The sequence below is a fragment of the Mustela nigripes genome, chromosome 5 (assembly GCF_022355385.1).
Source record: "Mustela nigripes isolate SB6536 chromosome 5, MUSNIG.SB6536, whole genome shotgun sequence".
Taxonomy (NCBI): domain Eukaryota; kingdom Metazoa; phylum Chordata; class Mammalia; order Carnivora; family Mustelidae; genus Mustela; species Mustela nigripes.
The window spans coordinates 61,929,112-61,941,467 of NC_081561.1; the positions used below are offsets into that span (position 1 = coordinate 61,929,112).

The 12,356-nt window shown below is 55.1% G+C and overlaps 1 protein-coding gene across 3 annotated transcripts in view; it reads right to left on the bottom strand.

Moving 5' to 3' along the window:
• FOXP4 (forkhead box P4) overlaps window positions 1–12,356 on the bottom strand; it is a 51,436-nt gene that overhangs the window by 16,411 nt on the left and 22,669 nt on the right. For all 3 annotated transcript variants that reach the window (XM_059400507.1, XM_059400505.1, XM_059400504.1), the window contains exon 3: window positions 4,211–4,306. In XM_059400507.1, coding sequence (XP_059256490.1) covers window positions 4,211–4,306 — 96 coding nt within the window. The remainder of the gene's footprint in view (window positions 1–4,210; window positions 4,307–12,356) is intronic.

Genomic DNA, 12,356 nt, shown 5'->3' on the forward strand with positions numbered 1-12,356 from the left:
GGCTGGGAGGCCGCTCAGCCGTCCTTTTCTTTCCTCCTCCTTCGGGGGTGCCCACCATGGTGGCAGGGAGCTCAGAGTCCTGGATTTCTGAGTCAGGTGACCTAGGCTCTTGTTCCTGAGGCTATTCTTTGAAATCACCTCACCTCACCTTTTCCACCCAGACCGCTAATTGCTAATTAGGTGCCTTTAGGCACTCGGCTAAATCTTCACAGCAAATGGGAGGCTAAATCTTCACAGCAAATGGGAGCGGGGGAGGTAGGGTGTCTAATCATCACTACCACTTTACAGATGAGAAAACTGAGACCTAGAGAACTTAAAGAACCTGGCCTGTCCCCAAAGGGACAGTGGGAATAGGGGCAAGTGAAAGTTATTTGTAGCCCATTAAATTCTATGCAAATGTAGAGAAAACTACTTTGTAAAACATTTGGGTTTTCCTCTTCTCCTCCTTTCACTCTCCTTTCTCCATGATTTCTCCAACCCCAGAAGGCACTGCATGGCCAGGGCCTGACCTCCTCATCCTGGGAGGACTGAACTGGAGATGGACATGGCCCAGGCAGAGAGACAGCCCAGACACCATAGGGCTGTGAGTCACGGTGAGTGGCATACAAGAAAGGATGTGGCATTTCCTTCCTTGGGGCTTTCCTACTTGGACGCAGGGGAATGGAAGAGATGACCTTGGAAGGCCTCCCCGGCCCCCGCCGTCCCTGCCAATTGGCCGAACAGCTGGCCGCACAGCTGGCCGGAGAGGCGGCTGCAGAGACGCCTGGATTGCCTTGTGTGTACTAGTCTGCCAGGGCCCAGGGGTCAAGAGAGGTCAGGGAGTGGGCTGCCGCCGAGTCCTTGCTGAGCTCCTGGACTGGCTGACACCACCCCCCCAACACCCCTCAGGGTTTTGAGGACAGAGCTGGAGCTCCCCTGGTGTCCCCGCTGACCCCTCACTAGGCTGGGATGGGTCAGGATAGACACTGTCAGCTTGTCAGCTCAGCAAGGCCCATGAGTCACTGTCTGGAGAGTGGCCAGGGCGGTTAAATACTTACTAAAGGCCTGGCAGTGTGAGCCGTGGGCTAAATGCCCACAGCTGCCTCCAGTCCCTCCCGCAGGGCCCCGGCCCAGGCCCCTGGGTCCTCTCCACCCACGGTATGTATAGTGTGCTGGTCTGGCTGGCGGCTTACAGAGAGGATGCTTGTCCGTGGGGAGGTTGAGCACCCCACGGATGCAATTTGGTGTTAGAATCAAGGACCCAAACTCAACCCCTAAAGTGTGGTCTAGGGTCACTGGCTCAAGTGGAGACACCAGGCCGAAGCTCGGTTTAGGTTAAACTCCCTTGCAGATGACCAGAAGGAAGTCCTCAGACTAGTTCTGGGTTGGGGCTGCGGCAAGAAGCGGTGGGGCACCAAGATCAATTTCCAGAAATTCTGGAGGGTCAGCCTTAGGGGCAATGACAAGCTGCACGGAGGCTGGGCAGGGCTAAGGGGCCTGGCCCTAGTTGCCGTCTGCTCTGCACCTCAAAACTCCCAGCTAACTTTGCTGCCTTCTGTAACGGACTTCTCCCTGCCTGGGGCCCAGGCCTGGGCACAAACTAGGCCATCTCCAGGCTGGAGCTGGAGACTAACATGGTTCTAGAAACTTCAGAAGCTGGCTCTGGGAGAGGGGAGGTGAGGCAGCCAATCCTGCCTCGCCCTGGGGAGCAGAGCATTGTCATGTGGAGGCCACCGGAAACTGGTGGCCATCTATCTTTTTTCTTTAACCACTTCACTCACAGAGAAGTTATTTGAAGGCCCTGGGCCCCACTGAGGGACAGAAGCTCCACCTCCTTAGAAACTATGAACCTAAGGGTGGGAATGAGAGGCAAGGAAGGTATCCAGGTTAGAAGAGAGTCCACAGCTGGATCTCCAGGCTCCTGGGGAAGTTCAGACATGGCCCATGAACCCCATCTTCCTGAACCCAGAGACTCATCTGGCTGGGACTCTGCACCTGGGGACTGCTGGCGTTCGCTGCTGTGCTGAGCACACATGACATCACAGCGCAGACATTAGAGTCTAAATTCTGGGGCCAGTTGTTTGGGGTCATATTCCGGCTCTGTCCCTTATTAGCTGTGTGACTCTGGACAAGTGACTCAACCTATCTGGGCTAAGGTCTCCTTATCTGCTCATAACAGCATCTCTAGACCCCACAGGATTGTGAGGATAAGGGGAGACAAATGACACATGTAAAGCACTTAGTGTCTGCCCCATGGTCAGCAGTCTGTAAATGCTGTTAGTTTCATTAGTCCTGAGCAAGTATTTGACGAATGGATGAATCAGTCAATGATCTGGAGGAGGAGGCAAGGAGAGCGGAGGCCTGGGAAAAGGATCATTTGCTCTGTCTCTCTGACCAAACCTCCGCCTCTTACTCTAAGCCATTCCAGGGCTGCTCTTGTGTTGGGGAAGGGGCTCTCCTGAGGCAGATTCCATTAGCCTCCCTTCCCCTCTCAATTATTTCAGATCTCCTATACCTCATAGCCAGCCGTAAAGTCCTTTTTTAAAAAAAATTTATTTATTTATTTTACAGAGAGACACAGTGAGAGAGGAAACACAAACAGGGGAGTAGGAGAAGGAAAAGCAGGCTCTCTGCTGAGTCGGGAGCCCGATGCGGTGCTCCATCCCAGGACCCTGAGATCATGAAATGAGCCAAGGGCAGATGCTCAACAACTGAGCCACCCAGGTGCCCCTGTAATAAAGTCCTTCTTGATGCCTGACCTCAGTCCCTCCAACTACCATCAAACTCCTTCCCTCCTGCCTTGGGTCAGCAGGCCCTCTCTGGCTAGGGGAACATTCCTGTTACCCCAGCCCACCCTTCCCTGTTCTTAGAAGAGGGTGTGAGGCCCGGCCCAGGGTGAGGACAACTCAGAGCAGTAGCCATTTCAGACCCGGGAAATGTGTGTGTGTTTGGGGGGGGGGGGGGTTTGGGAGATCCCTAATTCAAAGGGGCCCAGTCCTGACGCGATAAGGGTAAGAGAACCTTCTATATCATTCTGGTGTGAGAACTTGCTCTTCTTCCCATTATTTACCTTCCAGATCTGTTCTCACCTCCCCATCCAGACCACCACCTATCCTGGCCCCCAACTCCTCCCTCTTGAGGGCTGTCTCATTAGGTTCAAGACTTCTAAAAGAGGACCACTGCTCAGGCCCCACACCCGTCGGCCACCTTGAACTTGTTCAAACCATTTTCCAAATATAAGCTTGTATGACATAAGACTCAGATACTCCTCAGAGCCCGGCAATCCCCATCCTGGGACAAAGCCTTGTCCTGGGTCCTTCTCCTCCCTGCCGTCCTCACCTCCCTCCTTCCTTCCCCACCCCACCCTCACAAACTCCAGAGCTCCGAGCTCAGGGTCGTGCTTACCCTTCCTCCCCTAGATAAACTTCCTTTCAAAGCCCGGCTTAATCCTCTCCCCAATTCCGAGCCTCCCCTGCTGCTGTGGGGAAAGGGGGGATGGTGGAGGAGCGAGGAAGCAAGGCTGCAGGGCCCAGGGGGAGGGGAACTGGCTGCCCGAATCGTGACCCACCCGACTCAGACCGCAATTCTCCCAAGTTCTTTGTGACACAAAAGGTAAACAGAAGGCCTGGCTTCCCCCCACCCCCAAACCTCCAACAGAACTCCCCTCCCCCAGCCGGCCAGATGGGCCGGCAAGCTGGGGGAAGGGAAAGGGGGAAAAAAGGGCAGATTGTGCAAAGGAAAACAAAAGAGACAGAGAGACACCGAGAGACAGGAAACTGGGGGGGAGAGAGAGAGAGAGAGAGCTGGCGGGTGAGAGATGGGGAGGAGGCACGTGGTGACCTCAGCAGCTAAGAGAGCCAGGGAGAGAGGGACAGGCCAAGTGACCCATGGGGATGAAGAAACAGAAACCTGAGAAGGGACGGGGACCCAGAGGGCAGAGCCAGGGAAAGGAAGCAAGCAGGAGGTACCCGGAGAAGGCAAGAGCTGACCGCAGACACAAACTCTGAGCCACACACACAAAGACACGGAGCAGAGCAAAGCCTGGGCCATGGGGGTGGAGACAAGAAAAAGTCGTTTCTTCACCCCACCCCTGCACTGACTGCATTTGCTTCTGGAAAGTTGCCTACTTTGTGGCACTGGGGACTGGCCAGAGCCATCCTCCAGCTGGTCCTGCCCGTCCCTCGAGTGCCAATTTACCCTCTCCACCCGCCTCCCCTGCCTTCCTCCTCACCTGCACGGAAGAGGCCGACTGCTTGCTGTCATTGTTGCCCGGGGAGCTCAGGCCCGAGGCCTGCTGCAGCAGGAACTGCCTGGCCACCTGGAGAGCCTGCAGGAGAGGGGACAGTTGGCTGTCAGGACAGGGCCTACCTGCTCCAACAAAGGCCTGAAGGGCCTGGAGGGGGCGGGATCGAAAGTTCACAGAGAATGGGGCAGTAAGGAGAAGGAAGCCAGACTAAGGTGGAAGGTACTGAGGGTGGTGAGAGGGTCACAGGGGCACTTGGACTTGCCCTTAAGCCTATAGGTAGGAGTCCCTGAGAGAAGCTGCCAGGGTGTGGGGATCAGAGCTTATAGGGGCCTCACTCTGGGACCTGAGAGGTTTTGTTGGGCCTCAATGGGGGCAGCAAACAGAAGGGACAGTGGCCACAAAAGGATCCCAGCGGAAAGCACAACAGAGGGACTCCAGGTACTAATACTAGGTACTACTTGCTGAGCCTCTACTCCGTGTCAGGCCCTTTACCTGCAAGATCTCACTGAATCCTTCCTGTGAGGCTGTGAGGTAGGGATTATCAGTTCCATTCGACAGCTAAGGAAACAGTCTCCAGGAGATGAATAATCTGCCCAGGATCACAGAGTGAGGATCTGCACTCAGGAAGCCTCAGCCAGGTGGCCAGTCTGGACTCGAAGGGAGTAGCACTCACTTGGGGTCACTGCACTCAGTTGAGGGGGATTAGGGCGGAGTCTCATGTTCTGAGCATGGTGTGACCTTCTGAGTCCAGGGATCTTGGTGCAAGGCCTGGTGGTATGGGGGAATTTGGTCAAGTCCTCAAGGGTGTGTCTGAACTTCCAGCAAGTAGCTCTGACCTCACTGTGGTGGTCCGGGCTCAGAGGCCCTCGTGGCTTGGACTGAACTGGGAGCTGGCAGGGTCATAGCAGTGGAGATGCATGGACTTTGCAGAGGGAGCAGCTCTGGCCCATCCCTGAGTCTGGAAGGTGAGCAGTGAGAGGTCTGGTGGGAGAGTGGGGGGCTCAGAGAGGGAGGCCCAGGAAGTTCTCTGTAAGGATGGTCAAGCCCTTCATCGCCCCACTCTGGATCAGTGCGGGGTTCAGAGGCAGGGGACATGGGGACCTGTCCTGAATCCACATTCCAGGAGCACAACACCTGTCTTCCCTCACGTTCCCCAGACAGTTGTGTCCAGGCCTCTGACAGGGATTCTGGCATCAGACAGGCCTGGGTTTGAATCCCAGCTGTGCCACTGACCAGCAGTATGACTGCTGTGGGCACGTTACACTGTCTTTGTGCTTCAGTCTTCTGCAAACCCGGGATACCATCCATCTCTGAAATACCAGTGGGACAAAAGGACCCAAGCTGGGCACCAAGGCGGTGTAGTGAAGGGTCTGTTCCCTTCCCTTCTAAGGAATGTGGGTTGTCCCCCCTTGGCTCAGTGAGCCAGCAGCCAGCATGGCCTCCTGCCCAGCATGCCTGCATAACGACACGTGCTCACTGTGGCCCCTCACCTCTGTCCACGCACACACACTCGTGTTTGTCCTCATGTGGACTTCTGCTCCCTGACCTCATCACGCGCACCAACAAGGCAAAACCTTATGTGACACACTCATACACACTCACCGCCCGGCAAACACTCCCAAGTGCCCACTGCATGTTCACACACGCCCTTCGAAGCCCCTTCCTTACGGCCACTGAACAGCTGAGCTGTCCCCAGCCTTGAGCCTAGCTTCTCTTAGCATGGTCTCTAAACACTCACTGGTGTGTCTGTGGGCGTGTGGCCCCCAGCATACCTGGAGCTCACATAAGTGCGCCCTGCACCAGCCCCCCAGATCCCAGGCCTTCCCCAGCCCCTCTCTTCCCCTGGACAAGTGGCCTGGGGTTTCTTCAGCATGATTCACTTCAGAAAGCAGAACTCTGACCTCTTGGAGTCAAAAGGCTCTGAGAAGCTATGGAAAGGGGGTGGGGGTGGGGGGCGGCGGTGCAGGAAGGAAGGGAGGTGGCCACGTGGTCATTGGGAAGGAGCCCCGCCTCTTGGTGCCTGAGTGATCCCCTCCAGGTCTAATGAGTCAGACACATGCTCTCTGTCAAAAAGGTGGAGGTGGGGTAGAGAGGTAGGGGGCCAGAGGTCAGGGGGCGAGCTGGGGGAAGAGAAAGCCTTGGAGAAGCTGGCTGGCCTAGGTGACCCAGAGGGGAAACAGGGGAGGGGTTTCCAGCGGAAGTTGGGCAGGGGGTGGCCCGGGGAGCTGGGTTCACTCCCCATAGACTCTCTTACTTTGTGGTCCCCTGGAGCACGAAATTACAAGATTTGCAGGAAACAAGGACAGGCCTTCCAGTCTTCATCTGCGATGGACCCTTCACTAACCCTCCTGCCCTCCTCCCACTCCAGGCCTTTCCTCCCCTGCAGGAGGAAAGAGACAAGTTGCCCAGCCAAGGCTGGACCCTCCTGGGATTGCCTCCACTCACATCCTCCTTCATGTTACTGAGCCCCTGCTGTACTCGAGGGGCTGTGCTGGGTGCCAAGACTCGGACACACAGAACCTGGCCTGCCCTAGGACTTACAGCTGCAGAGCTGCAAGGACAGTCGCCCATCAGAGCCGGGGTGGAGGTGAGCACCGGGCCCTAGAGCCCAGAGAAGGTGGCGGCACTCGCTGCCCTGACCGGACTCCTGAGGGGCGAGGTCCTCAGCTGGAACAGGAAGCTGAAGTGTGTTCCTGGCACAGTGACCCCCACTGTGCAGAGGAGTGAAATCGCCCAGCAAGTCCAGGGACCCTGAAACCATTCCTGGGCAGCGGGAGAGGCTGGAGGAGTCCCAGTCCCACTTCATTCATTCATTCATTCCTTCATTCATTCACTTACTCACATGCATGACTGCCCACCATGCACAGGCCCTGCGCTTAGAGGTGACAGAGAGGTAATGATGGATAACCCAAGGTCATTTCGTGTCATTTGCTTAGTGCTCAGCCCTGACCCAATTTAGAATGGTTTGGGTACCACTGAAAAATCACGCCATGGGTGCCCAGGGCAAGGGTAATGGGCAGACCCTGGACCTGGGGTCCAAGATCCCTTCTCCAGATGGCCTGGACAGGACCCTGTCCACTCAACGTACTCCAGTGCTGCTCCATGCCCCATGCCACACCACTGCCCACAGCTGGGGACAGCACTCTGGGAGTGAGGGGGTCCCTCTGGCCCAGGATGCCTTCCTCCAGGGCGGTCAACCAAGGGAGCAGGTAGGTTGGAGACTTCCTGAAGCCCCACCGAAGTCCCATCCAGCACTTCCAACACGCCAGGCCTCATCTACGCCGGCTGCTGGTCCTGGGGCCAGGGTGCCCGCTGCTGAGAGATGTGGAGGATGAGGGTCCCCACCCCAGTACAGCCAGCTCCACTTTCTCCGACCAGGTTACAGCCCCCTTGAAAACACAGATGTTGTCAAATGCACCTGTGAACCCCCTCCCGGCCAGCAGCAGACGGTGGACACATCTGTGCAATTCACTTTGGTCCAGGCTGAACAGGGGCAGCAGGCCGAGGGGACAGAGTTCAAGAGCTGGCGTTTGTAGAGGACTACATCTGATTGAAGCCTCATCACCTTGAGCGAGGCAGGACTTGTGTCATGGTCTCCATCTTCCAGACAAGGAAGGAAACTGAGACCCAAGTTTCCATGGGCAGGAAATGGAGTCCGCACACCTCTGGCTGCCCAGTGCCTCTGACCCCTGCAAGGCCTTCAGGAGCTTGTGCATGGTCCCTTTAAGCTTATGAGTCTGCTCTCCCCTGAGCCTGGGTGCTTCCAACTGTCTAGGGTTGAAGGGGAAATAAGGCTGGTACAGGCAGGTAGACAAGAACCAACACAGGAATCTTCAGAAGGCTGGCCCCATGTCCCTTCCCTGAGGACCAGAGATACCCAAATACAGCCTGGGGTGGGAAAGGCATTTAGAATCCCACACCAAGGAGAAGCCATCATGCAAACCCTGGGGCGGGGTGTGTGCTCAGGGCAGAATGGAAAACTGGGAGTCATCTGGCCTCTTCAATCCCCTCTCTCCACCCCTTGGACTCAAAGCCTCATCCTCAGCTCTGTGGTTTAGGGGATAAGGTCCAGTTTTCCTTCAAAGGAAGCAGTACTAGGCCATTCAGTTTACAGACCCTGGTCAGGATCTGGATCCAAATCCTGGCTCCACCATACATTGTGTGACCTAGGTAAGTCACATTACCTCTCTGACCTTCAGTTTCTTCCTTTGCAAAATAGGCATAACCCTGCCCTTAGTCCCCAGGGCTGCTATGAAGAGTACACGAGGCAGAGTACTTAGCATAGTGCCAGGCACCCAGTGGGTCCAGAATGGACACCAACTTTTGTCTTTACTGTTCACCTGCCACCTTCTTGTCATTTGTTAGTGCTACCTGGCAGGACCCACTCACCAAAACCTCCCTCAGCCTCTGCGCCCCACCTCTCCCCCTCCAGCTCCAGAACTGTCTTGCTAATGAAGGCGAACTCTCCCCCTCACCAACCCCCCACCTCCCCGCCACCCCCCCCATCAGAAGTCATTAGCAGGATCTCCACAATTAGGAACAAATGGCTTATAACGGATGGCATCCAGGGAGGGCGGTAAGGATGGAGGGGAATGAAGCCAGAGCTTGGAGGGCAACAAGGGCTGCTATGAGGAGAAAAGTCTTGGGGCAGGAGGGTCTCTTGTCTGCGGGGTGAGACCACACCCTCATTTCTGTCTCTGAGAATTCGGGGGTAGAGACCGGCATCCTCTCAATGGAGGCCAGGTGCAGGGCTGCTTACTGGTCCTTTCTGTGGCCTGAGGATTGGGAGGGCAGGGATGTGGTGCTCAGGGGCCAGCTTGAAAGGGCTGACCTTGGAGAGTAGAGCAGCAGAACCCTACAGAACCCAGTGAGCTCCAAGTGTTGGAGGGCATCTAGTCTCATGTTTTCTCAATTGCTGGTCATGATCTAGTGGTGGGTCATAACAGCAATTTAGTAGGTCAAAAAAATGGGAAAATACACACACATTCACATATAAGGAAGCATCAGAAGTATTAGGTAAGCAGAAGCATTGTTTCAGGAAACTGTGCTAGGGCTCCAAGAAAATGTATCTTTTAGGCTGGATCTTAAGCTAAATGGTTTATGAACCACAGCTGTAGTTCACTTTGGAGATGTGGAAATGACACAGAGAGGGACAGTGACGTGCCCAAAGTCACACAGTAGCAGAGGCAGAAACTAAATCCCCTGGGCCTCACATAGGCTTTGCACAGGGAAGCAGAGCCACGAGGTGCCGGTCAAGATGGAGGACCGTCTGGCAAATTCTGGTTTAACTTGGATTGTGGGGAGGGGCAGCCAAAATAAAATCCAAACTTCTTTTGTCTGCATCTAGCTAATTCTGGCAAAACCAAGATAGAAATTGTCTTGATAATTAATTTCCACCGGGGCTGTCTAGATTTAGGGTAAGGGGCACAGGAGGGCACTTGGGGAGGTGGTGGTTAGCCTATCCCAAACCTGAAAAGAGCCCCAGGAAAGCCCATGACCTGTTCCCAGCCTCCCTTACCCTCAGCCATACTACGACTCCCTATTCATTTGTCAGTACTCTAGCGAGGATGTGTGAAGCCCCACAGGGCGCTCCCACCATCCCAGCCTCCGGGGGATTCCAGGTCTTCGCTTTTACAGGGATCCCGTTCTAAGGTGATGAACCAGACAGTGAAAACAAAGAGAAAGAGGCTAAGAAGAGATGATGGTTAGTGTTCCAGGAGCGTTCCATGCAGGATGGCTGGCTGCCTACTTAAGCTGCATGGCCAGGGAAGGCCTCTCTGAAGAGACATTAAGTTTTAGGAGAGAACTCATTCAGGGGACAGTATTCCTGGGGGACAAAAGCACTGGTGCAAGAGCCCTGAGGCGGGACTAAGCTTGAAGCATCATGATCTACCAAGGCCTGAGTGGCCAAGCTAAGGAGTCTGCCTGGGAGGAAGACCCAGAGGTGAGCAGTAGCTAGATCATACAGGGACAAGGGTTTTTGATTGCACTCTATGCTTGAGGAAGAAATGCTAGAGGACTTTAAACAGACAGTGATATAATCTCTGAGGGCAGATACCTAACCCACTGCTAGTAAACAGTAGGTACCTAATAAATACTTGTTGATTGGAATTAAACAGGAAACACTTCTCTGTCCACAGCTGGAAATGCAACTCCTAACCCAGATATCTAAGGGCAGATACCTAACCCGCTGCTAGTAAACAGTAGGTGCCTAATAAATACTTGTTGATTAGAATTAAACAGGAAACACTTCTCTGTCCACAGCTGGAAATGCAACTCCTCTGAGGCCAGAGAGCAGAGGGAAGGGGCCCAGGGAGAAAGGTCAGAGGTCAGTGGACCCAACCAGTAAAGGTACTGACTTGGGGAGATCCAGGTTCTTGACTAGCTAGGCTTTGTCCTCTAGCAGAGGCAGGAAAAACGACACGACACAGAAAAGGGGGGCTAGGAGGATTGGGGGAGAGGAGACCATAAAACCCCCGAAGTGATTCTACACCTTTTTCCCTTGGAAAAAAAAAAAAAAAGCTTTTTGGAAAGGCTGTAAATTTTTTTTACACCAACCTCATAAAAATGACATCGGCGCATTCTCAAATTAGAACCATTAAAATGAAAACCAGCAACGCGCTGATACAGGCAGGCCCACGTGGGTGGGAGACTCAGAGCCCGGGTACACAGCCGTGTTTCAGGCCCCCTTCCCCACCAAGGCCACCAAGGGCTTCCCTGCCCCAGGAGATGAGAATAAACAAGTGACCCAGAGGCTCCGAAGCCAGGAAAGGAACTCCTCTCTGGCTCCCTGGTTCCCTCCCTGGATCTGGAAGCAGGGAAACAGAGCAGGGTGATAGTAGCACTGCCTGTCCCCCTGCTCACCCCCTGCTTGCTCGGGCACCTCCCAGACCTGCCTCAGCTGCCCGCCAGCCAGCTCTCCAGAAGCTATGGGCTCTCCAGAAGCACGTCTCTTTCCAGGTCCAGAGCCACCGTGAGCCCAGCCACTACCCTGACGCTAGTGCTTCCACAGGAGACTCAAGTGTGGGACACAGAGTAGTGCATGTGGGGGCAGGCAAGTCCCTTCCCAAGGAATCCCCCTGGGGCTGCTCAGAATCAAGGCGTTCCACTGATCCGCTGAGGGGTGGCCCTCCCCCACCTTAACCTTTCAAGCTCAGAAGAGGAAACATTCAGGCACCCCTCACCCAAATTCTCCCCTGTCCCCAAGCTCCCGGTTGATCGGTACCCACAAGAACCCAGGCATAAAATAGGGGTGGGAGAGAGACAGAGAGAGTGTCAGAATTCCATACCAGAAGGGGAGGCTGGGGGTAAGGTGGGCTGGCTCCCTCCTAGTCCCAGCAAAGCAGGACCCTGGGGGTTCCTTTTCCTGGCCCGGAGCCTCTCCTCTGCCTTTCTCACCCGCCTCTGCCCTGACGCAGACACATAAAACAAGGGTGGCCTTCGGCTTAGCAACCCAGGACTGGAACAAGATGTAGGGAGTTAAGGACCTCTCCCCCTACGACCCCTATGACCTGGGTGGCGGCCTTTCTTCCCAGCCCTCTATGTCCTGGTGGAGGCAAGTCTGCTCTACGCTGCAGCTGTTGGGAGTCAGGGCCTTCACAGACAGGTTCCTAAGTCTCCCCTCCAGGGAGTTGGGGCCCCCATTCTCCCTCCAGGTCCCCAGCACCTCCTGGGGAGGGTGTCATCCTAACTAAAAGAAAAGAGCAGAGTACACAAGGTGTGAGAGTGGAGAGGAGGAGTAAGTAGGGTCTGGGGGCATGAGTCCCAAGGAGAAATAGGCCCCTGACCTGAGGACTAAGACCACTGTTGACAGTGTGTGTGATGTGGGGGTATGTGTGCTAATTCACCCCATAAGCCTCCCCTTCCCAACCCGTCCCCCTAGGTAGCTTGGGCAGAGGAGGGCCAGACGCAGGAGGGGAACAAAAATGTCTTCCATTCTTCTCTTCCTCCGTGCCCTGACATCCCCCCATCTCTTAGGAGGGGGTGAGTTAAAAGCCCATTAATGTGCAGAGCCCCCCAACCCCTTTGAATGTCCTCACAGGATGTGAACAGGGTGGGATTTGGCCCCGGTTGTCACAGCAACTGCAGTGGGAGTTCCCAGACGCTAGGCAACCCTCCTGTGACCCTCACT